The sequence below is a fragment of the Salvia hispanica genome, chromosome 3, assembly GCF_029641045.1.
Source record: "Salvia hispanica isolate PSC_SH4W2 chromosome 3, Shi_PSC_v1, whole genome shotgun sequence".
Classification (NCBI taxonomy): Eukaryota; Viridiplantae; Streptophyta; class Magnoliopsida; order Lamiales; family Lamiaceae; genus Salvia; species Salvia hispanica.
The window spans coordinates 38,294,084-38,321,828 of NC_142694.1; the positions used below are offsets into that span (position 1 = coordinate 38,294,084).

Below are 27,745 nucleotides of genomic sequence, written 5' to 3' on the forward strand. Positions count from 1 at the left end.
TATCTTTTGTAATAGATAAGAGATTAGAGATAAGATTAGACTGAGTTTAGATAAAAGAGTGTCTCCTTTGTGTGAGTCCCTCCCCATGTTGGGTGAGATGAATGTTTGGAAAAATCCATGGCCCGATTATGGTTACTTGGTGGTTGGCCCGGGGTTAGCCACTTGGTAAACTCATAACTAGTACCATGTAGCTAGTGGCGGAGCTTGAGTGAGAGTATACCCTAGGGGTGGAGCTCGAAAGAGTATATCTTTAGTGGCGGAGCTCGAACGAAAGTTTACCCTAGTGTCGTGAAGCTAGCGAGTGAGTCGATTTAAATGGTTGCTTGGATGAAAGTTGCCAAGGGTTTCCATCATCTTTTTAGTAGAGGTCCTTCGGTCTCCAAGAGGTCATTTGTTCACTCCTCAATTTCTTCCATTTCGATCCCCCTCGCCCATTCTATTTTGTTCTATCTTTTTGTCTTAATAGGAAACGAACAGTTTGAATCAGACCGAAAAACCTGACATGGGAAAATGGCAACCGACAATAAAGTCCGTGACATTACACGAATTTTTTAAAGTTCGTTGGAAAAAACGGAATTCATGGAAAGTTGGTGACTTTAAAAGCAGTTACTTAAAAAATTATATATCTTTAATATATTATATTAAAAAATTATAGAAATTATACCAAAATTCTTAATTTTTCATCCTCTATAAATAGAGACCATATTTGCTATAGTTTTGCCAAAAAAAAAATCATCTTTTCTCCTCCTATAATACTCCTTGATTGATATAATTTCATATTTTTTAGCTTCCTTTGAATGGGGGCATATTTTTTAGATTCCCACGGTACCCGTGGGGTTTGGATGGGGGCAGATGGGCGGCGGCCAGATGGGCGGTGGGTACAACATGTACCCTTGGCAACAGTTGATGGGATTGATGGCGGGCGGGCAGGCCAGCGGCAGGCAGGCAATGCCGGGGTGGGGAGGTATGACGCAGATGACGCCACAGATGATACAACAGATGATGGGGATGATGCCAGTATGGCAGGGGGGATGCAGCCCGGTATCGTCCCACTCTTGACTTTTTGACGGCTTCGTCTCACACATCGACCCCAGTGGAGACGCAGTTCACTGGGGATGACCGTTTCTCATTACATGAGCTGGGGATCGATATCGGGGAGGCGGACACTGCCGTTCCAGCGGGGGAGTAGGGGGGATCGGGTCGCGCCGAAGAAGAAGAAGAGCAAGGTGGTCGGCGAGTCGTCGCAGCCGGCTGTTGACGACACCACCGCACGGAGGAAGTGGACGGACGATGAGAACGTCGCCCTGTCCAAGGCGTGGTTGTCGGTTTGCGACGATCCTCTGGTTGTGAAAGAGGATCGTCAATATGTGGGCTAAGATTAGAGCAGCCTACAAGAGGTACTGCCTGCATGCAAAGGACTTCACCGGGAAGGAGTGCCGGAAGGCGTGGGAACGCATTAGGGCTGCGGTTGGCCTATTTTCGGGGTTGTACGCTAACGCCCTCTGCATGCAGACTAGTGGGTAGACTGAGGAGGACTGCCAGAGGATAGCGGAGAGTCTGTTCCCCGTGCCGGGGGAATATAAGGAGTTCACCTACTGGAACTGCTATCTGGTGCTGAAGGACTCCGAGAAGTTCCGGGCGGGGGTCGACGCTGGGTGGCCGAAGAAGCAGAAGCTGAAATATTCCGGCGATTACAGCGGCAGCATCGGCGGTTCCCACGACCTCCCCCCGGATGCTGAGGAGTTTTCGTCCCCTCCATCGTTTGCTCGCCGCACTCGCCCGGTTGGCCAAAAGCGGGCGCAACGGGCAGCGAAGGGATCCTCCCCCCTATCGCCCCAGGAGGTCCAGTCGGCACCCCCCACCCGCGTACACCTTATTCTCGCGTCAAAAAACGCGAGAATAGATGTACAAGGTCTTCCAAGATTGGAGGGCCGCAACTGACCCAACGGAGAAGAGGTTTCTTCACTCGATGCTCGAGAGCATGCGGGTCGATTTGGATGCCGCGAGGGCACAGATGGGGGGCTCAGATGCCAACGATGTGGAGGTCCCGGGTGGCAGAGGCAACGGCGGCGATGAGGAGTAGAGAGAGGCGGGGCTCGTGTGTGGAAGCCCGTTTTTTTTTTTTTTTTATATTATGTACTTTTTTTGATCTATGTACCTTTTTTTTTATTTAAATGAAATGAATGAATTTTCCCGTATATGTCTCGTAAATTTAATTTCGTAATTTATCGTAAATTTAATTCTGTAAATATAGTTGTTTTTGAATTATTTTTATTGCGGCTAACCTATTTGCTTAAAATGATAATGTAACAGATGAAATTTTAATGCTGATGATGTGGTAGGGAGAGAGTGGTTAGCCTGTGGCTGACTAAAGCCATTGTGGATGCTTTAAGTAAAAATTTTAGTATTTGATATCATGCGTTGTCACTTTACTGGACCTTTACTTTTATGACCCAAGAAATATCCAATTCCAAATCAATCCCTTCTGCCAAAACCACTCCTCTGTCTATTTGATCCAATCACAACAAGCTAGAGCTACAGAACCAATCAAGCTCGACAAAGAGAAGTTTGAATTTCACAAAAGAGTTAGCTCGGTTCATTGTTTGACTTCAAGCAGTTGCTCAATAGCTCCGACGGCTAAATCGCACCGTAGCACTTCACTGTAATACTCTCCGATCTAAAATATTGGTCTGAATGCTTTGCTTGACTTGAACTCACTATTTGATTTCAACAATTTATCTGCTTCACTGTTATTGCTTATATCTGTTTGTTTGGTTAGTTATCTCATAGTTGCCGTAATTTGACTTGTGAACTAAATAGATATGGATGGTTGTTGATTGAGGATTCCGTTATGCAACTGATGACGTGCGAGCTCAATTAGCTTCATTTCGTCGACGATCTTCTGTCTATACGTGTTAATAAAAAGAATTTTAGTCTTAATCTAAAGGCAGAAATGATAGCTGAAATGTGATAGTAGATCCATGTCTGTTGTCTAGTTGATTCATTTGTTAGTTACTGCTATAATTCATCTATTTGCTGGATACAAGCAAATTCAGATCAATGCATAAGACAATTTTGGGCTCTAGAGTCTGGTGAGATAGACACGAGGATGTGTTTTATCGATTTCAATTCCATCAAGTTAATTGTTTGCTTTTCCCTAGTTATTCATTATGTACTGGGTCTGTATGTAGTCTGAGAATGCACCTTTGACACTCTGACATATCATATGTTTGGCTTGATTGTGCCTTTGAATTTGGTTTTCCACATCTACATATTGATACTTCAAGCCAGGAAAATAGGTTACTAATTTTTCAGAATTGCAGGTGCTTGATTTTGGCTCTATATTAGTGCAAAAAGTAGTCCAGTCGTATGTATGAACTAACACGAAACAATATACTTTGTCTTCTACATTTTTTGAAGATCTATTCATGATATGGAATGATTGTATTTGCTGTTTTAATGAGTATCTCAACTACTTTTTTTGGCTTTACTGAATGGATTACTTGTGCTCTTCGCTTCGAATCAATGTTGGTAGACAATTGTATAATCATTAACAGTGGTGTGTCCTTTTCTGAAGGTTATTAATCTAGGATGGCCTTGGTCACAACAGCTGAAGTGTGTGATACAAACCCACAGCTTATAGTGAGTGGTGAGCTCCGGGCACTCCATCCAGTTTTCCAGATTTATGGTAGGAGGCAAGTGTTCTCCGGCCCAGTTGTTACCCTCAAAGTGTTTGAAGATAATGTTTTGGTGCGAGAGTTTCTTGAGGAGAAGGGCAATGGAAGGGTTCTTGTTGTTGATGGAGGTGGTAGTTTGAGATGCGCGATACTGGGTGGTAACCCAGTTGTACAAGCTCAGAATAATGGATGGGCTGGTATAATAGTCAATGGTTGCATTAGGGATGCAGATGAAATTAATGGTTGTGACATCGGGGTGAGAGCTCTGGCCTCACACCCGATGAAAGCTAATAAGAAAGGGGTCGGAGAAAAGCATGTTCCTGTAAACATTGCTGGGACCAGAATCTGTGATGGAGAGTGGATGTATGTGGACACTGATGGTATTTTGGTCTCTAAAACAGAGCTGTCGGTTTGATAACGTCTCTCTTCTGCTCGACTGACAGGAGAGGTTTTGTGATATGTATTGTTTGATAGTACTGTTTATGATTCTACTCTCTTCTCTTCAGTTCATGAGGAACTTATAATTATTGTCTGTACTGTAATATTTATGCTTGTGTTTTGAACTTGCCATTCTAGTATCCATTTAAGTTGTATGCTATTCACTTTATATCTGTATCTGATTGTTTTCTTGAATAGTCATTTCATCTCTTTATGCTATTTTCACTTGTGTCAAAATCTTTGCAGCAGAAACAGAATCAAGGTGTGAATGAGGTTGATTTCGAAACTCACTAAACTATATGAACATATGAAAATTGTATCCATTGAATGTTTCAAAGAAAAATATGTATTGTACTCCATCCGTTCATCAACAGAGGATCACAATTTCTTTTTCTCATTGTTTTCGGACATCAAATCTACTAAGCACTCGTCCGGTTTCCACTATTGCTTATAAATAGATGCCGTATTTATTCTTATATTTTGCTCGTGTATTATCTTGTCTAACAAATTGATCGTCATCTAATTGTATTATATCGTCACTAAATTAAAGCAACCCGAGCAAAATACATAAATATAAAACGATTTCATTCCCAAAAGTTGCACTGTACATAACCGTAGGGTATGCTGACTGGACAGAATCCGCGAATAACATTTCATTTTCCCATATTACCGCCAAAACACGTAATTCTAGCGTCAAAACTGTCAGATATTTCAGCTCTCTTATTCATTACTCACACGATGCGCACTCGCTTCCTCGCCGCAGCCGTGACGGCCGTCACTGATCCGGTCGAAACCCCAGGCTTCTACCACCTGCCTCTTCCGCATCTTACTCCTCCAAAATTTTCCTCGTTTTCAACAAATTCTGCACACTCTTTCGATGAAATCCCCTTTTTTGGAGTATCTCGCGAAATCGATAAGCTGCCGATCGACGACGCTCTCTCAATATTCTTGGCTGACGTTGTCCCTCACTTCGTCTGCGATGCAGATATTCAGCAACCTCAAATTGATAGCAACACTGAAAGATATGAGGTTAATTATATGTTTTGATAGCTGATTAGTTTAGCTCTTCCTCTATTTAGTTTTTTTTTGTGTGATCGCTTATGCTTATGCTTAGCTATATGTGAAAACGATGGTGATTTGATGTGCAATGCCAAGCTAGAAGTGATTGACGAAGTTTACCTCTCTCTGTAGATATACGCGAGCTATTTGTTTTAATCTTATGTTGTTGCGAGTCCAGCTTTAGTTCTGGTGAAATTATACACTTCTTCAACAATATTTTTACAGTAATTTGAGGTGAAACTTATATTGGCTGAACTGTTTATCATATAATCACCATCGAACAAGGGAAATGAATTATGAAAACATTTTTCCTGTTTTATTGTCGGTAGTGATTGTTATGACCTGGAGTCATGTTCGCTAGACAATTGGCTTTTTTGATTATTAAATTTCGTTCCAAGTGTATCTGTCCAATCTCTGGCTGCAACACCAGTTTGACTCTCTTAAAATTGCTTGCCTTCACCCTTAGTTTCTATCATTTGTGTGATTCTCTTCTTCTGTTCAGCTTGAGACTCATCACATTTATATTTCTCTGCAATCTTATCAGATATTCCCCTTAGATGAGTTGGTCCTCTTCATTAGTATGACCCATACTTAGATGTGGACATTGCTATATTCTGTCCCTTAAAAATTCGACTGCATATTCAGTTCATATATATAAACATATTTTTCCTTTCTCCTTTGAGTAATCATCTCTATAAAAATAAAAGTGTAAAATACGAAAAAAAATTTACTGTCAAAACTTGTGCAAACTAACTCCAGAGGAGAATAAATATTAATCATGGTGAGAAATAACTAGACAGGTTATATATTGTGATACTAATTTGGTTTTACCTCATTGTAATTCAGGACAATGATGGACCAATTCCTGGTAATAAAGGCGGAGAGGAACCTATTGTGCGATTTGAAATTCCAGAGATGGATATGGCCTTGCTTCCATCTGTAAGGCTTCTTCCTGATTCTGAAGATATTCATTAACTTTCTGTTATTCATTTATGACTTATGAGCAATGCATTTGATTCTGAATCACTTTGTACCGTTGGTCCCATATTATATATCGACACAGGACATAGCAGTGCCATCCATGGCTGGAAAAAAACACATGTTTGATGATGTTACCTATGGTCAAGCTTTACTGTCCTTAAACATGTGGAATATATAAAAAATGTTCTGAACCATGATGTGTTGGCGCAAACGTCTATGCCCAAAAAATTTCATTTCTTGCGCATGTCTTCTCGTTTTTCTTTGTGAGTCTATACAAGCTTTATCAGCAGAATGAACATTCGAAAATCAAATCAACAGGCGTATTGACAACCTGAAAAATGCCTTTCCGATTGCAATTGTTTCCTATATCTCCAGAAATATTTTATTAAGTGGATGCTTGCATGCATGAGTATGTGTGCGTGTGTATTGCTTGTCAGGGTTTAAACCTGATAGTTCTGTGTCTGCTGTATCCGTTCTGTGCATCATTGATATTAAAATTCAGTGAGATCTCTCTATTATTCTTCCTGTATTGGCAGGAAAATTCTGCCCATTCCCAAATCGAGCACATGGATATTTTCTCTGAGGTTCCAGATGCTGAATATGCAGAGGTTAGTTCCTTGGCTTATCTTGCCATCTTTATAATATTACCCACATAAGTTTTCAAGAATTAAGAATGAACGAGTCTTTCTTTTTTAAGCTTCCAGACTTTGCTCAACTTGATTAAACATGTTATGCTACTTGACAAGCTCTTGGCGGTAATTAAAGAGTATCTTCTCAAATCATTATGTTTGTTTTGGAAGGGCCTACTGAAATGATACCATAGATAATAAAGATAGTGACATGCATACATTCATCTAATCTTCAATGATTGTCATGGTCTTTGAAGTATCACTGTTATCCTTCTAGTTTGATTTTCTTTGTTCATACAATTTGCAATTGTTAGATAGTGCTATGCAGTCTATATCAATCTTCTGACTGTTTAACATGCATCGGTAGAAGATAAAATCATTTCCTGTTATGTTTTAAATAGCTGGTTCCTAGTATGTTCCAGTTTATGTTTTCTATGAAGAATATATTTGTTAAGCTCTAAACTGAAATTTGCAGGACCTGCTAAATTCTGAGTTTGTACTGCATGACCTGGCTGAGATTCAACAGTTACTTTATATAGTTGATGACATAAGTATAGAAAACTTAACAGAGCAAAAGGCTGATATGCTGGAAGATGCTGATTCTGTTCATGGAAAACATCATTCTTATAACATCAAATTTCCTGAATTTGAAGTGGATATGGAAAGCCTGGGTGTTATTGGAAGAATACTTATGATAGAAGAAGTTTTGAGTTTTGAAAATATTGAAAAGAGGCAGGTGATGCAAGAAGATAATAACAAAGAGCTTTTGGGTTCTATGGAGTCTGACTTGATAAACTATATGTTCCATCATTCTGAAAAACTAAATTGCCTTGAAGGAACAAATTTGTCATCAGAAGTGGACTGCATAAGAATTATTGAACTGTCACATAACCAGCAGTACCCAATGCTCTGTGGGGATGCAGATGGCTTTTCAATTTGGTCAGTGGAGCCAACTCCATTTGATGAGTTTATGTTTATTGATTTGGATCTGTATAGTTTCTGTGAGGTGCGTTCAGATTCAGCAAAGAAGATTGAATGTGAAACATGTGAACACATGTTTGGAGAAGCCATGAACTTTACAAGTTTTAGCCAATTGGTTGTTTGCCATGAGCTTACTCTTCTGGATGACACTTTTAAATCTCTGCCGGTGCCTATTATTTCAGATCATGAAAATTCTAGTTCACTACGAACACTGATTGAGAATTTATTGGCCCAGTCTGATTGGCAGTGTTCATCAGCATCTGATGATCTATATCTAGATTGGGATTTTCTTGGAGAAAGCGATTGTGAATCAGCAAAATATTCTTCATGTTGGAAATTGTTGTGGGATATAGACACTTACAGCATTGACATTGATATGTGCTCAAATGATAGTGGAATAGTGATCTTGAATTTTATTCTATCAGAAGACCATTCTAGTAATTCTAGTAAACCAAACCCAGAAAAGGACACAGAAATTTTAGAGTTATCTTGTTCTGATGTCTCTATACCTCATTCCTCTGGTACGGTAGAGTTAAGTAGCTTGAAGAATCGAGGCGATGGAAAACGAAAGAAAGATGATATCTTATTGAAAATTGGTGTTGAGAAGGTTCGATTGTTTGGTGAATCAATGACAAGTGATCTTGAATTTTTCCTCAACCCCCGTAACTATGTTCTAGGAAAAGAAAATATACCTGCAGATAAGCCAGTTACCAAAACTTTGAGTCAAGGGTGTATGTTTAGTGGTGATTCTGCCGCTGCTAGTTCTACCACTTTTGTACAGCAGAGCTTGAATGTAGAGGAACATGAGGTAAGTTTGTCTAATAATATATGACTATAATTGATTATTTGGGATTGGAAAAAATCTCAGGAACGTATTTACTGACTCACTTGGTGAATTCTTAAAATCTAGTGATAAAATCCATCATCTTGTTGAGTTTTAAAATTTTTAATGAAATTTAATTATATTATATCATATAGTTGGTTTTGTCCTAATTGCTCAGCCTTTTCAAGGTTTTCATTTTGTGCATCTGTACGTTTGAACTATTCAAATAGCTGAAGTACAAGTCATGTTACAAATTTGCAATGATTTTAATGAATAATAAGTCACTCACTATGAAGACTTTGTTCGTTTTGTTGTTTTACTGTTGTTCTTATTGGAACACCATACCAGGAAAGAGGCTTGGATTTGGCATCAGCTCCGGAGGGGTGCAAACTGAAGTTGGAAGAGCTATTAAATGCTGTACCTGTCAAGAAAACCTATGGAAATGTACCCATGGAAGCTGTAAATGATGCTGAAGTCAGCAATATGATACCTGTTCGATCCATGTCAGAATCAAAGCAAAGTCTTTCTTGCATGCCTTTTGGCCCCAACGCAGTTATAATAGTGAACACCAGAAATTTCAATGAAGAAATGGTAATTTCCAGGAGAACCACATACCAGAGGATTCTTGAAATCGAACAAGAAGGAGCACAAGTTGTAGAACGCGATATAGGTCTTCCAGTTGATGTAATTGTAAGTTCTGGAATTTGTCTCACGTGGTATGACTGCAAAAATATTGGAAAGAAAGCTTCAGCGCCAGACGAGGCCTTTTCAAGCTTACCCTTATGCATTGAAAGTGTTGCAGCGAGTATTTTGACATCCTTGAGTTTTGCTTTCAGTTGCTGCATCCTGGTAATTACAACTGAAAGTTTTAAGATTATTAAAGATATTTGTTGGTGCCTTTTCTTTTTTTATTCTGATTCTTCAGTCATTTATATACCTCCTTTGGTGGTGAGTATGTGGTGTAAAAGGTGATTATCATGTATTAGGCGGGAATCACTTTCTTATAGCATGCTTTATGCAGTTCAAACTCAGTCATATTGATAAAATACACATGCGAAAAATTATAATCTTTTGAAGTTTGCTCATTCATCTTATTATAATCTTTTGAAGTTTGCTTACTCTGTTTGACAAACCCCAAAAAAGCATTTGTCATTACCGTCTTAAATCCATCATTGCTATGATTTTGGACTTAAAATGTTTTAGGATGAAATATTATATGATTGTTGGAATAGAAGGGTAAAAATGCAGCGTTCTGGAATCAGCATTTACCTTACTGCACTGTTTCCTGATTAGATCTGGCCAAACCTTCACCAAGACTCTCAGTACTTTTGTATGTCCATGACTGCGTGCTTCATTTAAATCATTGCAGATATTTGAAGGAGAAAGCAGTTTTCTTGGAAGCATTATGGAATCATCAGACGAACTCTATGCAGCAGCTGCAAGCTTAGGAATTGATATACAGCTCTTTTGCTCATATTCACATGAGATGACTGAAGAAATTATATTGTCCTGCATCAATGCTGCGACAAAGTTGAGAATGGGTCTCTATCCGAAAATGCCCGACTCAGAAAGCCTGGCAGAATCTTTTCTTACCGCTTTTCCTTCTATTAATCCTCTCTCAGCTCATGCGATATTGTCCTCAGACGTTCGACTTGGGAACCTTTTCGAACTGTCAAATGGGTCCAAAATGGGCGCTCTTCAGAAATATCATATTCCTGATGAAAGCATAGCTTTGCTCAGTGTAGCAAGCAAATACGGAGAGCGGGAAGATTCTAAATCAGGAATGACTGATTGTTCCTCCTCACTATCACTTCCAGACTCAGGAAATGCTCGAGTTAAAAGTGCATCTGAGAGAAAGAAACCTAAATACACACACAACCTAAATGCTGATCAGCCTTTAAATGACTTGTTTGCTGTGGATCTAGGAAAATCACTTCCTGATTTTGAACTTGATCTCCCTAAAGTATCAGTATCGGATGATTCCTGGCTGTCAAGAAGGGCTGAGATATCTAAAGCGGAGGAGTTCAGTTTATCTTACAATGATGAATCACTGTTTCATAGTCAGGATATTGATCTTGATGTGATGAGGTCTTCTGCGGCTGGCATGATGGAGCCTGTTGATAAGTCAAGCCTTTATGACTTTGCGTTGCCAAAAGGTCTTCAAATATCCGATGAGAGTGAGAATGCCTGGGTGCCTCCAATTGAAATAGATTGCTGTCCAAGCTGGAGATCAACCACCACAATAAACAATGACTTGAGCAGACGAAGTGTGAAACTAAATGGGATTCGGCAGGGTGATTCTACTGGTGAAGTTATCAATTTAGAGGATAGTGCAGCATTTGGAAAAGATTTCTTTATTGCAACCACCAGTAGCTTTTCACCTACTCTGCTTGACAATGAGAATGAATATTCTGCAAGAAACTCTGGAATGAATAAACGGCCTTCCAGCGCAATCAATCTTCCCAAATTTACTAATCCTACTGAGTTGCAGTCTGGCTCTGGTGCTTGGCTTTCCAAAAATAATAGGAGACATACCTTGAGGGATGAAATCAGACCAAATAATATCATTAACAGAAACAATACTTCTATGAAACAAAAAGAGCTGGAAAAGGATATGATGAAAAGAAATTCACAAAATCCCTACAAGTATTTTCAAGAAAAGGGAAGTTTTGATAGCACACCATTCTCAAATGCTCTTCACTCCACTCAGCCTCAAGGATCGCCCTGGACTATTGAATTCCTTAACAGAGTAAGGGAAAAGAGTAGAATGCATAAGCAATCTGCTTCATATGACTTACCCTCTCAATATCTGGGTTCCTCTGGGAACATATCCAAAGTTACTAAAAGAAGAAGTCCCTCAATTCTTGAATTCTACAAGTATGAAGGGGGTGGTACCCCACAGAAAATAGTTCAAGAGAAGAGACTGAAGAGATTTTCACAAGGAGTAAACTCATTGAAGACTAAGAAGGCTTCTGCTTCAGGTCCTTCGTCAACTCCAGCTGATAAGAAAGCAAGACGGGTATACAAATGAAATCCTTTGTACTAGTTTGGATTGTTTTCTTTTGCATCTTAATTAGTTTGATTAACTGCAGACACTATCTTTCTCGACATATGGAAGTGCTGGGCAAAGTAAGCTCATTTGGAGGGATAATGATTACCAACCCACATAAAGAAACCCATAGCATCAAGTATGGTCTCTGTAGATTTTATAAAAAACTAAAGGGTTGTTGACTGTAATGTTGATTCTGGTGATGTTGCAGCTAGATGATGACTTGAGTATACTTGCTATCAGTGTTAGGAATTGGGATCACATGTATTTTCTTTCATTATGAGAGCAGGAGTATAAGTATGACAGATGTTCTGTAAATGTAGTATCAAAAGAATTTAATGAATGAACTAAGGATTCTGTTAGCATATCAACAGCTGGCTACCAGTGCCCTCTAGGAAGAAAGAAGGAAGAATAAAGCAACATATTAGAGCCTAAGAAGATAAATAAAATACGGAATTAGTTAAGGGAAGTTATAACTGACTATGAATTAGATGAGCTGAGAAGACAGTTATCCACAAATTAGTTAGAATAAATATCAATGTTGTCACTCTTTGTATGCTATCTGAGTTGAATGTGATGAAACCTGTCCGGTGAGAGCTTGGTTTATCCTTGCGTCATGTGTGAGTTTTGTGTTCATAGAATGAGTATTCTTTGTTCTTAGCGTGAGTTTTCTTTGAGATTTTCAATCTCTATAAATTGGATCAAGAGTCTCTAGTCCTTGGTGACGGCGAAGAAGATACAACCATTTGAATGGGAGGGGAGGTAGGAATTGAATACCATGATCTAGACCAGAAGTATGGGGCAAGCGACAACAATCGGAGGCTCGATTTGAAAAAATTGGTTCAGTTACTTTAACATATTAGCTTGCTGAATCAGGGGAAAACTGCAGAACGGTGGAGGTGGAATCCAGCCGTGGATCACAGAAGTAGAAGAAGAGGATCCACTTGCCAATCTAATGAATCTCAAACAGGTATCAACTCTTCAAACTTTTTAAAACCCCTTCTTGTCGAAAAAATGGTGTCCCGACTCTTCTATAAATCAGTGGTAACCCTCTCTCCTCATAATGCCTTTTAAGGGGGTGAGTAACCCATTTCTAGCAGAACTTATATTAATGCTTTTGCCGAGTTATATCCTAGGGCTGGAACAGAAGAAGATCAAGCACAACGTCTGTTCTTGTCTGGCTTAGTAGATGATTTGCAGACACCGGTCCGGATGTTTAAACCAACTACCCTAGCCAATGCATACGCCCCTTCAAGCTCCAAGAGTTCACATTGACCGGCGTATTACCTGGATTTTATGAGAGTGATGTGCGGCCTAGAGAGACAGTGGATGAAGATTTAGATTCTTCCATGGAGACAACACAGAAGTGTATATGGTGGAAGCAGAGCCAGATATTGAGCATGATAAGTGGCTGGATGAAGCTCTAGAGGAATCCATTGCAGAATCCTTCCTTCATCATGGTTTTATCAATTATTGATACATCTGTAGACACCTTTTCCTCAAGACCTTGGCAAGCTCCTGGAACTGCATGGAACGGAATTGCATATTCAGCTACAAAGTTTGCTGATAGGTGGATCATAGTTGACAAGAACTGCAATGGTTGTGGAGATGAAAATCTCTTATTTGGAGTAATTTCAATTGATAGGTGCTTCTGTATTGATGGATGTCCAGAAAAGTTGGCGAAAATCGGCATATGTAGGAGAAGGTTGGTCAAGATGACATCAAGATAAGTTCCCTATATTCAGTCATTAATGGAGTTGAACACTTGTTTTTGTTCTAATTTACAGCCCGAGCCCTTGTAAGATTTTGGTCCTTATCAGATCTTGAACACAATCTGGACAATGGCTTACAAACTCCCTCTACCATAGGACGCACAAATTGCTTTTAATACTGCTCCTTGTCCTTTTTATATCAAGTTGATCTCCATTACTTCTATTTCTTTCTATCTGGGTTTCTCCATAATTATCGTATATGGAGCTTATAATAGTTCCTATACATGATTTCTTTTCCTTTTTGGTTTGTTAAAATTATGTATTGCTTGACATCAGGACTGGCATATGTACAAGTTGAACTGCTAATTTGTGTAATATTTACAAGGATCCTCCACTATGCAAAAAATGACAGTGCAATTGTAACGAAAAAATCACAATACTGAAGAACTTGTTCATATTGCTTTTGGTTCTGAAGGGTAAGAAACCAACCAACAAATTGGGTCACATATGATGGAAATTGTTGATTTACATATCATACGTTCTGTGCCTAAATGCTATGTGATTGGGTTTCAACGCTATTGCTGTAAACTAGTTTTTCTTTCCATTTTTAATATTACGCAGAGCCATAACAAGTTGTTGTCGTTCACCTTCTACCTCTGCAAATCTGAGACTTATTTCTGAATATCTGTCATGCATCTCCTTCAACTCTTCCTCCATGCTTTTGTTTCTCTCTTTCAAGGATGCTACTTCACCCACCAAGCTGGAGACGTCACATCCACCATTGGATTGACCACTAATTTGCAATGGAATAGTTTCCTGTTGTCAAGGTAAGCACTTGTCCTTACAAATCAGATAAATGGATGTAACAAAGAAGAGACGATGTGCTGTGTTTCTTTCCAAACTTGTGGTGATTGGCATATCTGATTGAGCATGGTATTTTCTTATCTGTTTCTTGCTGGAACTCTAACTGTAGTTTGTTTTTCCTTACCACATGTGCAACACTGGTATTTCTTGTTATCCATCCTTTTTATTTTATTACGTAGCTCATAGATGCCATGCTATGTCTAGGATAGTTAAATTGAAGTTCTTCTGTTTCCTAAAAACATTACTATACTTTTTTCTGCTGTTTGTGTTCATATCAACCTGTTCTAATTGTTCTGAAAAAGAGTCTGTTGATTTTACCTGATATTTTCTGACTTCTGTGGTGCTACATTTAAGATTCTGTTCCTTTGCTGGAGAATTTACAGAAATTTGAAGTTCCGCCTTTTCCAGTTCCTGTCGAAACAACCACTGTTAGTACTCCGACTGTGAGAGACAAAATAAGTACTGCGTATTCATCTTTGTTGAAGGATTTCAAGGAAGGAGAATGCTGTAGTACATTACAGAAGCTTTTTCATGCCTTTCTAGCAATTTTGATCCATGCCAGTACTATTCCAAGAATTATTGAGACACAACATATGTTGTTAGAGGAAAATACAAATACAAGTTGACAAACATACCACATTCTTAACTGAGTTTTTAAAAAGATGTGCAAGAGCTTCAAAGTCATTCGAGTTGAGCAAGCTAATGTTACTGTGGAGTAGTTTTAGAGCACATCAAGAAAAGCATTTGATGTTATTTCACTCTTTTATTCCGTATATAATTTTATTGTTCTGGAAATATAAGCTACTACATACCTTTTCCTTTTTGCGTAGGTTGCCTTGTAATTTTAACATCTCTATCTTCAGGCCTTCTTTCTCCTGTTCTAGTTCTAGTAGATGACTTTTGGCTTCGTTATTCGTGATTCTCAGCTTCTTCATTTGTAATAGCAAGTTATCTTCTTTGGTTTTCTTCTGCTCTATTTGAGACTTCATGGAGACATTTTCATGCTTGGATTTTTCTGCTTCCTTCCTCACCGAATCTAGTTCTCTCTCCAGATTTTCCTTTTCTGATTGCCATCTCTGGAGTGTTTCTGATTCTCTAGTAGTTTTCTGATAGGATTTACCTCCAGAAATTGATTCATTTTGTTCTGAAGGCTCTCTGGTTGTTCTTTCATGTTTTTCTTTAATGATTTGAAGTTCTTCTTTGGCTTTCTGGAGCAATCCTTCTAAATCTTCATTTTTCTGGTGCAGATCATTAGCTTCTGCAACTGCTTTCTGGGCTAGTTTTTCATTCTCCTCAATTTTTAGTGACATCTCAGCAGAAATACGTTTAAAGTCCTCCTGGAGTCGCTCAGTCGCCTCTGCATTGCTCAACCTCATTTTCCTCAAGGCATCTTCAGCTTGTATGGCCCTCTGCTCCTGCTCTACTTTCAATTCAGTTACTGCTTCCAAATCTTCCTGAAAAATTTGCGCCTGCATATCCAATTCTTTCTGCAGATTCTCAACCTGGAACTCAATCTCATCAATGATATTCAGGGACTCTGAGTATTGACGAGCCTGCCTTTTGTTTTCCATTTCCAAGCTTGCTATCTGGTGTTTGAGTTTCTTCTCTGCAGCCAAGAATTCTGCACAACTTTGCTCAAGTTCCATCTTTTCCGTTTCGCATTGCTCGAACTTCGAGCTTATATCCTTGTTTTCTGCCTCTAAACTATCGTAATCCTCAGTAAGCCTCTCAACTTGAGCTTTTATCTCTGAATTCTCTTTCTTGAGAGCTTCTATTTCTGTATGGAGAGTCTCAATTTTCTGCTTCAACATTTTAACATCTTCAACATGTCCGTGCTTCTTCTCCAGGTCTTCTAGTTCATTACTTTTCATTCTAGGTGATGCTGCAATACCCTCTGCACCATAGTGGAGGGCCTTAATTTTGCTTGAAAGTCGAGATATTTCTTCATTTTTCTGATCCAATTTTTTGGTAAGATCTCTCATAGCGAGAACGTATTCAGAATTTGAATCTTCTGTCTCCTGTAGATGTAACTTCAACTTTTTGTTTAGATGTTTCTCATGTTGAAGTTCTTGCTTGACCTTTTCAAGCGACACATTCATATTTTCAGTCTCTTTTGGAGTAAGAATTGAAAATGCATCCTCACATGCTGAGACCTTGAGTCGCTCACATTCTGCTTTAAGAGTGTCTCTTTCCTCCTTTAGGCAGTCAATTTGCTCCGATAATTGCTGTCCTCTCTTGGTTTCCTTCATGATTTGCTTACGAAGAGCCTGCACTTCTAAATCTGAAAGTTCAGCCTTCCTCTCCAACATTTTCATTTGATTTGCCAGTGAAGTCCCTTTTACTCCATCTCTTGATTCAGCATCATTATAATCTGATTCTGCATCTCCAAAGCTTCCATGGTGTCCGTTGCGCATGGATGCTGCTTCACTCAAATCATCACTCTGTGAGGGGGAAAAAGAAAAGGGAAGGAGTCTTTATTGATTAATGCTAATCATAACATACTTCAGTTCCCTTACTTTTAGATGCAAGTAAAACCAATAAGTTTACTTGGAGACCTTACTTCAGGAGATTTTGGGGTTCTCTTTCCATAGACAGCAGAATCCATATTCGTCTCACATGATTCCTCCACTGGGGTCTCACTATCCTCATCATATCTGAGAAATTTCATCACACAAATGCTTTTCTGTTACTTAAACTTCTGAAGACCTTATTCATCGAAGTTATATCATAGAATACAATGATCACTGTTGCTACTACTTCACCTTGAATCAGGGCATCCGTTCATGTTCTGAACTGTGACCTGAATTGTAAAATTGATGTCAGGGCTATCAACCAAGTTTATTTTAGCCAGAATTATTAATGCTGTGCAAGGGATGGAGAGAGGGACTAACGTGCAACACTGCACCCGATTTTGAAGTCTGTAGAGGGAGAGTTAAATTCACTGGTTTGTAGGCATCTGCTAGATCTGCAAAATCAATTGAGACTTCTCCAAGAAAGCCCGATTTTGATGACCCCTGTAAGTACCCCCAATACACACTTCATTTTGTTTGGTTTGAGCTTACTACAAAAACTGCCATTTTAATACAGAAATTTTGAATTGTAATCTTGAGTGAAGATGGAGAAGAGTATCACTTACTGTTGATACAATCACATAGTAGAACTTTTCTCTGATTCTCCCTGATTTAACCTCCTTGATCAGCTTTACAGTTTCGTATACAGGATTTTCCCAGGTGCAGGTTCCTTCAACAATTGGTGATTTTGATAATCTGACTGTAGGCTTTCCAACATCTACTGGAACCAGAGAAACAATGAGGCTTTTTGATTTGAGCTGCGGTACCTGCCATAATTTCAATACATAAGCCAAATCATCGGTGAGATATGTTAACATTCAAAAATCTTGAATTCAGCAGTAATATCTTTAGTATCATCATGTCTTTGATCTATGATAGATGTTTTAGCATTGGAGGCATTTAACCGCAAGCACAAGGGGTTTTAAACTCATATAGTTCTATCTATGTGCAGAGAGGAATGAGGGCAGAATCAACATTAAGATTTCTCCGAAATATAAATCTTGTAAGTTACTCTAAGTTTGATAGACAGCTCTTGTTTTTGGCATAAACAATGTTGAGTTGACATACCTGTGTTGCCTGAAACTGCATCTTGAAGACTGCTTTGATCTTTTTCTCGCTTCGCTTGAACATTTTTCCTGGTTATTGAGCATCAAAATTCGTCGGCTCTTTGTGAGGGAAGAGCTGCAGTCTTTATTTAGGTGCCAGTTAAGAGTCTATAAATGATTCGGTGGTTAAATATAATACTAAAATTAGATTTTCAGAGCCCTTTATATTATAATATGCTACAAATAAGATACAGTAATTTTATGAACAGGATGCTATTACTGTATCTATATTTTTCTTATATTACTGCACATGAGATACTCCCTCAATCCTCATTTTCTTTTTTGGAACATCCTATTTAAAATAAATCCTTTTTTTTGGCAAATACGGAGTATAATTCAATTACTCTCTCAGTTTCTGGCAAATATAATTCAGTTAACTCATACTATTTCTTTTTAGACATTCTACTTAAAATGAATCTTTTTCCCCACTCTCATATTTTGGCAAATATAATTCATCACTCTCATCTACCCTTTATTGTATCTTTTACCTGCCTACTTTATTATTTTTCCACTTAATTTATAAACGCCATTTTCTTAAATCTCATTAAAAAATTGCAACTAGACACACAGTCTGCTTAATCACTGTTTCTATATGAATATGTTAACTGTTAATCAGTGGCTGTCATAAATCAGGAGATCTGAATTAGTTAATTATTTATTTATCTACTTTCCTGGTTAATAGACTAATCATGTGAGAATCTTCTATAGTTTGAGTATTAATTTATGATTTTTCCCATATAGATATGATTAGATGAAATAAAAAAATAGAATGGGGATCCAAGTAACTTGCAGCTTTACATGATGCAAATTATGCCAGTCTTGTGTCGCTGTCTTTGTAGTTCCTTTTGCAGTAGCTTGCTTAACCCTCTGCTCATTTCTTTTTCTTTTTTCGTTGGAGATTTAAAATCCAACAACCATCATATTTGCATTCAATTTACTCTCTGTATACGTGCAGTGAAATAAATGATGGTATTGATTTTTGGTTCTCCAATAGTACAATCATCGTTGGCAATGGTAATACTCACAATCGGTGACGGTTACACGTGTTATTTTTGGCTTGTTTTTAGTCGTAACAGAATTATCCAGATGTAGCTCCTATCAGCCTGATTGTGAGGGTGCGAAGAGGTAAGATTTGAAGTTCTTGATAACGAATATCCATAGAAAGATAATCTTGTGGTCTAGACTATTTAATCAATCATGCAATAATTATACACCATTACTTATATTTGATTTAATTGAGTTGGGTATGTGTCGGATTGCTATTGCCTATTTATTAGCATTAGGTGTATTTGTACAGGAGAGAGAAGCCGTTTGTCATTTATGGCGATTGAAATGAAGAATGTGAGTAGTACTGTATGATTAATGGTTGTGTTTGGTATCAATTTTATTCTTCTTCTGTATTTTTGCAGGTTCTTGAATAAGCTTCTGTGATTTTGGTAATAAGTGGGCATCAAATTGGTGGGATGAAAGCTGTGCTTGGGAGCATCACACAATTAAATTTGATAAAGAAAATAAGTTCCATATTGTTGCTTAAAATTTTAAAGGCCTGCAAAATTAATCTGGTAATTTGGACTCACACGTGAATACATGTGCTGGCACACTCTACTCTTTCGCATTATTTTTTTAATTGTTCCTTACTCTATTTTTAATAAAATGAAAGAAATAAGTAAATAACAACTTAACCTGTTCATCAACTAATGCTCTTCATTTTTTATCTTTTGCCACTATCTTTAAAATAGGTTCACAACAAATTAATGGCTTGATGGGCACAAGCTTCGAAATCGGGCTGTGGATATAGAATAAGTTTGGCCCATGACGGCCCGATAATAGGGGCCAATATATAAGAGGTGACGTAATGGATAAGCTATGCAATATGAATTTTCTTCGATATTTTAACAAAATGACTAAAAAATTGTTTCGTGTCCATATGGAGTAACTCAAATATCAATACAATTTGTCTTTACACATAAATTGTCAATTACCTATCATTCAGAATATATATTATTAATATGTAATAAAGTTGTTGCTTTCAATATTTAATTTACCATGTAGCATAGGAAGGAAAAAGGGAAAGCAACTCATAAGAATCCTAGTATATTACTCCATTTTGTTATATACACATTTCGCTTTTCTCTTGACTTTGAAAGATGAATAATTACACTAGTAACATATTAGACCTTTATCTTTATTTGTAAGCTTCTAACCTTAATGAACCAGGTACCAATTTCTGAGTATTAAACTATCAAATCATACTTAAGAGAAAAAATGCTAGTGCTAAAGCACAAATGACAGATCATCAAGAAATGACTTAAAATATTGTTTCGTGTCCATAACTCCATATGGAGCAACTCATTTTGTCTTTTACACATAAATTCTCAATTACCTATCATTTTGAATATATATACTAATCATACTTAAAGAGGAAAACACACATATAATAAAGGTGTTGTTGTCAATAATTTATTTTACCATATACTTCTAATAAAGTTTTTATTTGTTCTGGGGCTTTGTAGCATAGGAAGAGCAAAAAAGAAGGTAAATAGATGATAAGAATCCTAAACTATTATATATGAATAAAGGGGGTATGCATTCATTTCGATTTTCAATTAACTTTGAAAGGTAGATAAAAACAGCACATTAGACTTAATTTTATGTAATTGATGACCTTAATATATAAAAAAGTTGGTGCCCCTTTGCTCTATAAGGCGGAAAGACAAAACTAAATTATCCGAATATAATTAATTCCACAAACTATTAGTACTCCGTAAGAGTATAATTTTATTTAATCCACGCGACATAAATTAATAAAATTAATAGTCCATAATTAAGAATTTGTCACCAACCAAATTGAATCCACATTCTTCAGCTACCAAAGAGAGAGGGCGCACGTTTGAACACGAAAACCGATGACGCCTGAAACACGTGTACAGATATAGACCTATCACCGCCTTACGCGTGTCTACATCTTCATCCGACGGCTCTGAACGATCATGATGAGATGAAGATAAATCAAGAACTCGCTAGCTGAGGGATTAGTATTATACCATAAACATAAAGATCGAGACTTTTTGCTAATTTCGTTGAGACTTGACTGAGATAGTGAGTGAGAGATGGCGTTAGCGTTGAAGGCTTTGCACACTTCTTTTGCTGTGCATTTTTTGGCTGTGGTGGGTGCAATTTTGGTGTTGATTTGGTGTATCAGCTTCAGGGGAGGTTTGGCATGGGACTCTTCCAACAAGAGCCTTATCTTTAATGTAAATCCCCTCATTCACTTCCTCCCTTTTCTACTTTCTTAAAGATTTTTTTTTTACAAAAAATTGTTTGTGGTTTGTGTTTGACTTGTCTATTAGCTGTATGCCCACATATGCTAGATAGATTATTATCAATTTGGCAGTCCTTTTCTCCAGTGGGGTGGGGGTAAAAGTTGATTTTTAGTGTTCTTCTAAGATTTTGTGCAGTGCTAATGCTTGGGTTGTTACTGTTTTATGGTTGGTATTTGTAATTTATGTGATGTGATAATACTGGAGTGGAGGTAGTTGGTTCTTGTGTATCTCAATGCTTAGTTGTTGTGGATGATGGATTAATTCATTGAGCCTGATGATGCATAATCCACTAGATTTTGGGGTGATATACTGATTTGGAAGTTGAAATGCTTCTTGCAGTGATATACTACTATATTGTTATTGTTTGTTATTGTTTGGAAGGGTTAAGGACTAAGGGAGAAGTGGAAAATGCCTCCATTATTAGCCAAGTTCCTAATTTAAATAGCCTTTGACTATCTTTTACCTTGAGCTTACTTTCTTGCCTGAGTTGTCTCTCTGTGATTTTCTGATATGCAAGTATATCTATGTCTAGTGTAGCCTTGGTTTTTCCATTTCAATTTATGGAATACAACCATCATCGAGGTTTATTGGATGTAATGAACTAGCATGAATGAGGAATAATCTTTTTGGTGAAGCCAAACACATATATCTATGATCTTTTGTGATTCTCATATTCTGTTTTCTGTTGTGGCTCCAGCTTCATCCTGTTCTGATGTTCATTGGGTTCATAGTAATTGGAGGCGAAGGTAACCGAATTTTGCTAGCTATAACTTGCTTGATTGAACTGATACACCATTTCCTTTGACATTTGCCATCTCTTCCTAAGTGCAGCCATTGTAAGTTACAGAAGCCTCCCACTAAAGAAGCCTGAGAAGAAACTCATACATCTCGTATTGCATGCTATTGCTCTCATACTTGGCATCATTGGGATATACACAGCCTTCAAGTTTCACAATGAAAGCAATATTGCCAATTTATACAGTTTGCACTCTTGGCTCGGGATTGGTGTTATCGTTCTCTATGGTATTCAGGTAATTACTCATTTGAAAATCATATACTATTTTTCTTTCTATTGCTTCAAACATTCTCTTTAATTTCAAGCTGCTTTCTTTGAAAGTGAACCCTTGGGGAACTTGTTATGGTTCATGATATGCTGTGATGCTATTTTCCACAATGTGCAGTGGATTTATGGCTTCGTTGTCTTCTTCTTCCCTGGAGGAACACCAACTATCAGAAGTGAGTCGCTTCCATGGCACGTGCTCTTTGGTATCTTTGTGTACATCTTAGCTATTGCCACGGCAGCCTTGGGGTACCTTGAGAAGCTGACATTCCTTCAGAATTCTGGGCTTGAAAAATACGGGTCAGAGGCATTCCTTGTGAACTTCACAGCCATTGTCACTGTCTTGTATGGCACCTTCGTCATCTTAACCACCCTCGGCCAGTCACCTACAGAAGATGAGTACAGTTACTCAGCTATTTGAAGTGGTAGTATGTTTCTGCTATTTGTGTTAAGTGTTAAAATGTTACACACTTAATTTGACTAGCCATACAGGCTAGTGGACTGGATGATTGTGTTCGATGTATTATAAATGTTTTTTACTATGTATTTTCGAATCATTATCACTATAAGTTGAAGTAATGTTGATTACACAAAGAAGCTTGAGGTTTTGATCTATCTATAGAAAGACAGAGAATCTGGGAATCTGCATCAGCATTTTTGTTTTTATTTTGTATTAATATTATTGTTGTTTAGGGAGTATAAAAAAATTGTTCATCTCTTTGAAGTTAAAGTGGAGAAGAAAAAATCATTCTTTAATTAACATGTAACTTGTATGATCCAAAGTCCAAACAAAGAAGTAAAACAAGAAAATACTGATGTGATTAAAATCATACTACTATCAAATAAATAAAAACAAAACATTTGATGAGATTACAGATGGATACACATTAATATGTATATACAAAGTTGATGGCAACGTTTGGAAGTTGCCAGCAAAGACATGGAAAATATCTATAACCTTAGCTCTCTGTTATTACCAATCATATTCTGGTAACTGTTTAATGATTATAATAATATGTAGGAATGATCTGTATTGTGCCAACTCATAGAAGGCCACTTCCCTCCTTTCTTGTTTAATATCTTCCAACCAACTTCTCTCTCTCTCTCTCTCCTTCCTCTTTGTGTGTGTGTGTGATAACTTTCCTTGAAAAGTAAGAACATATCAGAATTCTCTCGAGTGATGGCGGAGGAGGAAGTAAAAGCAGTCGAGTCCAAGCCTTGTACCGAGTCCCCACCTCCGGTGGCTGAGCCGCCAAAAGACGTGGCTGAGGAGAAAGCTGTGGTGCCACCGCCACTACCTCCGGCACAGGATAAACCAGAAGACTCCAAAGCTCTAGTCATAGTTGAAAGTAATTCACTTTCTTACTTGCTTTCACTTTCATCATATATTAGCATCTCTTTGTGTGTGTTTGTTCATTTATGTGTAGCTGATGCTTGGTTTCTGAATTTAGATATCTATTCACGTGAAGAAATTTGTTATCCTTGTTTTATTTTACCTTTTTTCCAAAACAATTCATAATCGAATATTTAAAAATGAGATTTCTCAATTTTTTAGTTTCTTGGAATTGTTGTTAGGTGATGAATATCTTATTGGATTGTTCTGTAAAAGTTTGTGTTTGGAATCATTTTGTTTGTTGTTTTGAGATTGGATTAGAGAACTGATTCTGTTTCTTAGTTGTATTTAATAAAGGAAAAAAAAAGGCAGGAGCCTTTTGCCTTCTCTTGCTGAATAATTCTTTAAACTATTACCAGTTTTCTGTCCAAAGCTTGTTTATTTATTTCCTTTTCTTTGTTTCAAACTTCAAAAAAAAGGTGGGATTTTTGTTTTAGCAGAAAAGCAAAAATTCACCTAAAATCAAACTGCTAGTCCATGGCTTCCTTGTTTTTTGAGTAATTTTTCCCCCAACTAACATGTGGAACTTTATATGTCTATTTCAAAAGAACCCGAAGCTGCTGCCGAAGAAAAAAAATCTGAGGAGGGCTCCATAAACAGAGGTATCAAGATGACTGTGCTCTTGAGCTATAATTATCTTGCTGGAAATAAGATAATCTATGGCCAATAAGATAAGGAATGAGAATTTTTTTTACTCAACTCCTCTGGTGTCTATGTAGATGCTGTGCTTGCCCGAGTAGCTACGGAGAAGAGATTGTCGTTGATCAGAGCATGGGAGGAAAGTGAGAAATCAAAAGCTGAGAACAAGTAAGAATGCTCCTCAATACTATATGATACTAGAATTTAAGATGATTTTTCACTTGATTTTAAGAGGGGAAAAGTGATGTGACTCTTGCTTGGTTACTTATTTTACAGGGCACAGAAGAAAGTGTCGTCTGTCGCGGCTTGGGAGAATAGCAAGAAAGCGACTCTCGAAGCTGAGCTGAAGAAGATAGAGGTAAAGATTCTTTATGTCTTCAGTTTTGCTCTATGTAGACACATACACATGGGAAAGTTGGCTGACTTGAACGTCATATTTATGTCGTTGCCCAATAATCCAGTCGAAATTTACAGCTTCGGTCTTACTTGATGTGTTGGTTTTGTAATGGTCCCTATCTGAACTCAATAGATGCATAAAACAGATGAAGCTTTTATGCCCAAATTCATGTCCTCTCTGAATTAGGCTTTGCTGCCTCATGTGAGCTGCTTTAACTGTCATGTTAATACATTTGTGGCTAATAGGAGCAACTGGAGAAAGAGAAGGCCGGGTATATTGAGAAAACGAAGAACAAGATTGCTCTACTCCACAAGCAAGCGGAGGAGAAACGAGCGATGATTGAGGCAAAGCGTGGAGAGGAACTTCTCAAAGCAGAGGAGACATCAGCAAAATATCGCGCCACGGGCACTGGTCCAAAGAAATTACTTGGATGTTTCTGAAGGTGAAATGGGGTTTGAAGCTCAAGTTGATTTGTACATTGTTTTGTTATGGGATTTCTATTTATTGGTTGCCAGATTCATTCTGTGGTATTCTGATGTAGAATATGATTGTCTCTTGTTGATTATCTTATGCTTGAATAGTGATTTATTTGTTTATATAAACTAGAAATGAAGTTTATAAGAAATTTTCACACGAGTTTTTTCCTAGAAACTGCTGTAGAAACCAAAATACATGCATTCTTTCATGTATAAAAGCTAGAGATTCGACAGTAGACGATCACGGAAAAAAGCAGTTCCGATGTAGTATAAATTATAAAATCCAGACGAAGAAGCTACGTTTCATTATCAAAAGGCTCTCAGAACCCAACCTACAATACACTAAACAGCTCTAAGCTGAAAATGAAGTTGGTTCACTTTGTGAGCTATATATATATGTTGATGAGAGCAGCTTAGGGCTAATCCCGGGCTTATGTAGAGACATCAGAGTCGAGAAATGCCATGTCGTTACCTCCAATAGGAAAATCCAGCAGCAGCTTCAGCATTGAATCAGATGGATCTTCAAGCTCATATGGCTTAGATGTGTCTGAAAACACAGCAATGTCCTCCTCCGTTTCCTTCTTGATATCCATAAGCTCGACTTTCATCTCCACCGGGCTGGGGGTCTTACAGAGTTCTAAAACACTGGTCGACTCAACTTTGGTCAAGGATGATGATGACTGTGATGTTGAACTGCGAGATGCAGCAGCTCCACCACATCCATCTCCAGTTTCGTGCACGTTTCTGAATGACTCTCCGACTTCAGTGTTCCAGAGGTGTAGGAAGTAGTCACCTTTGCTGTTGTTGAACGGGATAGAGAGGCGGGACTCAGCATCAAACCGCACACCTTCCCACTTAACCATGTGAGGGGAAACAGATCTTGTGTCAACAGACTTTGAAGATGAAGACGGCCGGTCGAGAGCCTTGCTGTCGAAGCGCTTCCTCAAATGTGAGTTCCAGAAGTTCTTGACATCGTTATCTGTTCTTCCTGCGAGATGAGAGGCTATGGCAGCCCATCTACCCAAACACAAACATCACAATTTTAAGAAACAGCAGGGGCCCTACCGATGTTTTTTAACCAAGAATTGCCAGGTAAATAAGCAAAAATGGAAGACAGAGACAGGAGTACAATGAATTCATCACCACAAAATCTATTTAGAGCTGGACAAGTGACAGAGGTGATGGAATTACTTGTTACCAAGCGCTCCGTGGAGTTGAATAATCATAGTCTCTTCCTCCGGGCTGAAGGGACCACGTTTTATGTCAGGTCGAAGATAGTTGGTCCAGCGAAGACGACAGCTCTTTCCACAGCGAAGGAGACCTTAAAAAATTACCACACAAGCAAAAGACCATCACAGTGAATGCCTCAGTAAATCAACTGCATCAAACACACTAAAATGGTTCATCATTATCAAGGATCAGAAAGAATCATAGGCAACATTTGCAGAATATGGTTCATCTTCCATCGATCTCCAACACCTAAAACCCTCAATCACAAACTAGGAACATTCACACACACACACACAAAACAAAATCAATTCTTGGGCCTTCGCTTAACAAAGTGAAAATCTTATATGTACTATAATAAACAGAACACAAATGCCTTAATTTATTTTTCATCTCTTCAACACAAACTCAGCTACTACCATACAGTAAACTATTCCATCAGAAAACCTAAAATGACAAATTTGGTATAAAAAAAAAAAAAAAGAAGAAACCTGCAAGCTGAGGGAGATTTCTCCAAGTGCCATGTCCATTCTGTGTGATAAACTCAACAAGAATCTTGTCCTCCTCAGGACTCCAAGCTCCTTTGGTAACTCCCTCTCTCTCACAACATGGCCTTCTTCCCTTCTTCCTCTTCTTCTTCACCTCCTCTTTCTCTCTCTTCATCCCCATTTTCAACCAATTTTCACTTCTCTCAAAAAAACATAAAAAGTGCCACCCTTCAAAATTCAAGAGAGAGAGAGAGGAGATAAGAAGAAGGGAGCAAGAAGCAAAGCAAGAGAATCAAAGGGCATTAAATGCATGGGGATTATATTGACAAGTGAAAATCAAAGCATCACTTTCCCCATTTTTTTCATTTGTTCTCATCTCTGCATCATCCCCATTTATTAAATGTTTGTACTCTCCCAGCTATGAGCTATTCACTTCTCTCTGACATAACTTCATTTTAGAGTCATAAAGGTGCCATCTTTTTTTGACTAGCACCAAAAAAAAAAACTTCAAGAATTTGCACCCAATTAATTCTATTGCATATGAGTTGCATGAGAGAGAGAGAGGGAGATGGTGCTTACCAGAAATCAAGAGGGAGAAAGGAAGCAGTGGAGAAAGCGTGTAACTGATGGGCTTTTCTTTAGAAGTGTTCTATTTTATGCCTTGTTTTAGCTGATTTCATGCCATCTTCTCTTCTCATGTTAATTTCCCAATATATAATGACAAAAGATTGTGAATTTTGTAAGATACTAACCTCCTTCGTTTTTCTATATTAAATAAAGATATGACTCTATCAATTTTATTTAGTGTCGGAGCACCGTACAAATCTGTTTTCTCATCTCTGTGTTTCTTAAT

General features: G+C 37.9%; 5 protein-coding genes and 1 pseudogene across 8 annotated transcripts; 4 read left to right on the plus strand and 2 right to left on the minus strand.

The window, feature by feature from the left end:
• Positions 1-2,438: 2,438 nt before the first annotated feature.
• Positions 2,439-4,292, plus strand: LOC125210934 (putative 4-hydroxy-4-methyl-2-oxoglutarate aldolase 2 pseudogene; annotated as a pseudogene). 2 transcript variants are annotated; one of them, XR_016136472.1, is made up of 2 exons: positions 2,439-2,688; positions 3,578-4,292. The product of XR_016136472.1 is annotated as a putative 4-hydroxy-4-methyl-2-oxoglutarate aldolase 2 pseudogene, transcript variant X2 (transcript). The 2 variants fall into 2 exon arrangements; XR_016136471.1 differs by having other exon boundaries at positions 2,441-2,662.
• A 506-nt stretch (positions 4,293-4,798) lies between these two features.
• LOC125217151 (protein SHORTAGE IN CHIASMATA 1-like) lies at positions 4,799-12,008 on the plus strand. Its single transcript, XM_048118986.2, has 7 exons — positions 4,799-5,144; positions 6,021-6,113; positions 6,692-6,763; positions 7,260-8,573; positions 8,937-9,437; positions 9,958-11,607; positions 11,681-12,008. The coding sequence occupies exons 1-7, from the start codon at positions 4,854-4,856 to the stop codon at positions 11,756-11,758; spliced, it is 3,999 nt and encodes a 1,332-aa protein (XP_047974943.1). The 5' UTR covers positions 4,799-4,853; the 3' UTR covers positions 11,759-12,008.
• A 1,758-nt stretch (positions 12,009-13,766) lies between these two features.
• Positions 13,767-17,983, minus strand: LOC125217152 (uncharacterized). Its single transcript, XM_048118988.2, has 8 exons — positions 17,852-17,983; positions 17,350-17,550; positions 17,105-17,227; positions 16,976-17,013; positions 16,774-16,867; positions 15,026-16,654; positions 14,532-14,624; positions 13,767-14,165 (listed from the first exon to the last, which is right to left on the minus strand). The coding sequence occupies exons 1-8, from the start codon at positions 17,912-17,914 to the stop codon at positions 13,938-13,940; spliced, it is 2,469 nt and encodes an 822-aa protein (XP_047974945.1). The 5' UTR covers positions 17,915-17,983; the 3' UTR covers positions 13,767-13,937.
• A 2,767-nt stretch (positions 17,984-20,750) lies between these two features.
• Positions 20,751-22,818, plus strand: ACYB-2 (Cytochrome b561/ferric reductase transmembrane protein family). The gene is made up of 4 exons (XM_048118818.2): positions 20,751-21,143; positions 21,910-21,958; positions 22,044-22,243; positions 22,394-22,818. Exons 1-4 carry the CDS (start codon positions 21,000-21,002, stop codon positions 22,691-22,693), a joined length of 693 nt encoding a protein of 230 aa, XP_047974775.1. The 5' UTR covers positions 20,751-20,999; the 3' UTR covers positions 22,694-22,818.
• A 468-nt stretch (positions 22,819-23,286) lies between these two features.
• On the plus strand, positions 23,287-25,334 carry LOC125217003 (remorin-like). Its single transcript, XM_048118819.2, has 5 exons — positions 23,287-23,621; positions 24,214-24,267; positions 24,385-24,472; positions 24,581-24,662; positions 24,947-25,334. Exons 1-5 carry the CDS (start codon positions 23,453-23,455, stop codon positions 25,139-25,141), a joined length of 588 nt encoding a protein of 195 aa, XP_047974776.1. The 5' UTR covers positions 23,287-23,452; the 3' UTR covers positions 25,142-25,334.
• An 89-nt stretch (positions 25,335-25,423) lies between these two features.
• Positions 25,424-27,630, minus strand: LOC125217000 (transcription factor MYB17-like). 2 transcript variants are annotated; one of them, XM_048118815.2, is made up of 4 exons: positions 27,472-27,630; positions 26,896-27,120; positions 26,369-26,498; positions 25,424-26,194 (listed from the first exon to the last, which is right to left on the minus strand). In XM_048118815.2, exons 2-4 carry the CDS (start codon positions 27,071-27,073, stop codon positions 25,609-25,611), a joined length of 894 nt encoding a protein of 297 aa, XP_047974772.1. In that variant the 5' UTR covers positions 27,074-27,120; positions 27,472-27,630; the 3' UTR covers positions 25,424-25,608. The 2 variants fall into 2 exon arrangements, with proteins under 2 accessions (XP_047974772.1, XP_047974773.1); XM_048118816.2 differs by having other exon boundaries at positions 26,896-27,378.
• Positions 27,631-27,745: the final 115 nt, after the last annotated feature.

What these genes read in the sequence shown, in the direction of transcription:
- LOC125217003 (XM_048118819.2), top strand. Translation starts at nt 23,453, where the DNA reads ATGGCGGAGGAGGAAGTAAAAGCAGTCGAGTCCAAGCCTTGTACCGAG. An exon ending in AGCTCTAGTCATAGTTGAAA is followed by an intron (nt 23,622 to 24,213) that starts GTAATTCACTTT and finishes CTATTTCAAAAG; the next exon opens with AACCCGAAGCTGCTGCCGAA. An exon ending in GGAGGGCTCCATAAACAGAG is followed by an intron (nt 24,268 to 24,384) that starts GTATCAAGATGA and finishes GTGTCTATGTAG; the next exon opens with ATGCTGTGCTTGCCCGAGTA.
- ACYB-2 (XM_048118818.2), top strand. Translation starts at nt 21,000, where the DNA reads ATGGCGTTAGCGTTGAAGGCTTTGCACACTTCTTTTGCTGTGCATTTT. An exon ending in CATAGTAATTGGAGGCGAAG is followed by an intron (nt 21,959 to 22,043) that starts GTAACCGAATTT and finishes TCCTAAGTGCAG; the next exon opens with CCATTGTAAGTTACAGAAGC. An exon ending in TCGTTCTCTATGGTATTCAG is followed by an intron (nt 22,244 to 22,393) that starts GTAATTACTCAT and finishes CACAATGTGCAG; the next exon opens with TGGATTTATGGCTTCGTTGT.
- LOC125217000 (XM_048118815.2), bottom strand. Translation starts at nt 27,073, where the DNA reads ATGGGGATGAAGAGAGAGAAAGAGGAGGTGAAGAAGAAGAGGAAGAAG. An exon ending in AAATCTCCCTCAGCTTGCAG is followed by an intron (nt 26,499 to 26,895) that starts GTTTCTTCTTTT and finishes TAATTTTTTAAG; the next exon opens with GTCTCCTTCGCTGTGGAAAG. An exon ending in CACGGAGCGCTTGGTAACAA is followed by an intron (nt 26,195 to 26,368) that starts GTAATTCCATCA and finishes GTGTTTGGGTAG; the next exon opens with ATGGGCTGCCATAGCCTCTC.
- LOC125217151 (XM_048118986.2), top strand. Translation starts at nt 4,854, where the DNA reads ATGCGCACTCGCTTCCTCGCCGCAGCCGTGACGGCCGTCACTGATCCG. An exon ending in TGAATGTAGAGGAACATGAG is followed by an intron (nt 8,574 to 8,936) that starts GTAAGTTTGTCT and finishes ACACCATACCAG; the next exon opens with GAAAGAGGCTTGGATTTGGC. An exon ending in CTGATAAGAAAGCAAGACGG is followed by an intron (nt 11,608 to 11,680) that starts GTATACAAATGA and finishes GATTAACTGCAG; the next exon opens with ACACTATCTTTCTCGACATA.
- LOC125217152 (XM_048118988.2), bottom strand. Translation starts at nt 17,914, where the DNA reads ATGTTCAAGCGAAGCGAGAAAAAGATCAAAGCAGTCTTCAAGATGCAG. An exon ending in TGCAGTTTCAGGCAACACAG is followed by an intron (nt 17,551 to 17,851) that starts GTATGTCAACTC and finishes AAATTATGGCAG; the next exon opens with GTACCGCAGCTCAAATCAAA. An exon ending in ACTATGTGATTGTATCAACA is followed by an intron (nt 17,228 to 17,349) that starts GTAAGTGATACT and finishes GGGTACTTACAG; the next exon opens with GGGTCATCAAAATCGGGCTT.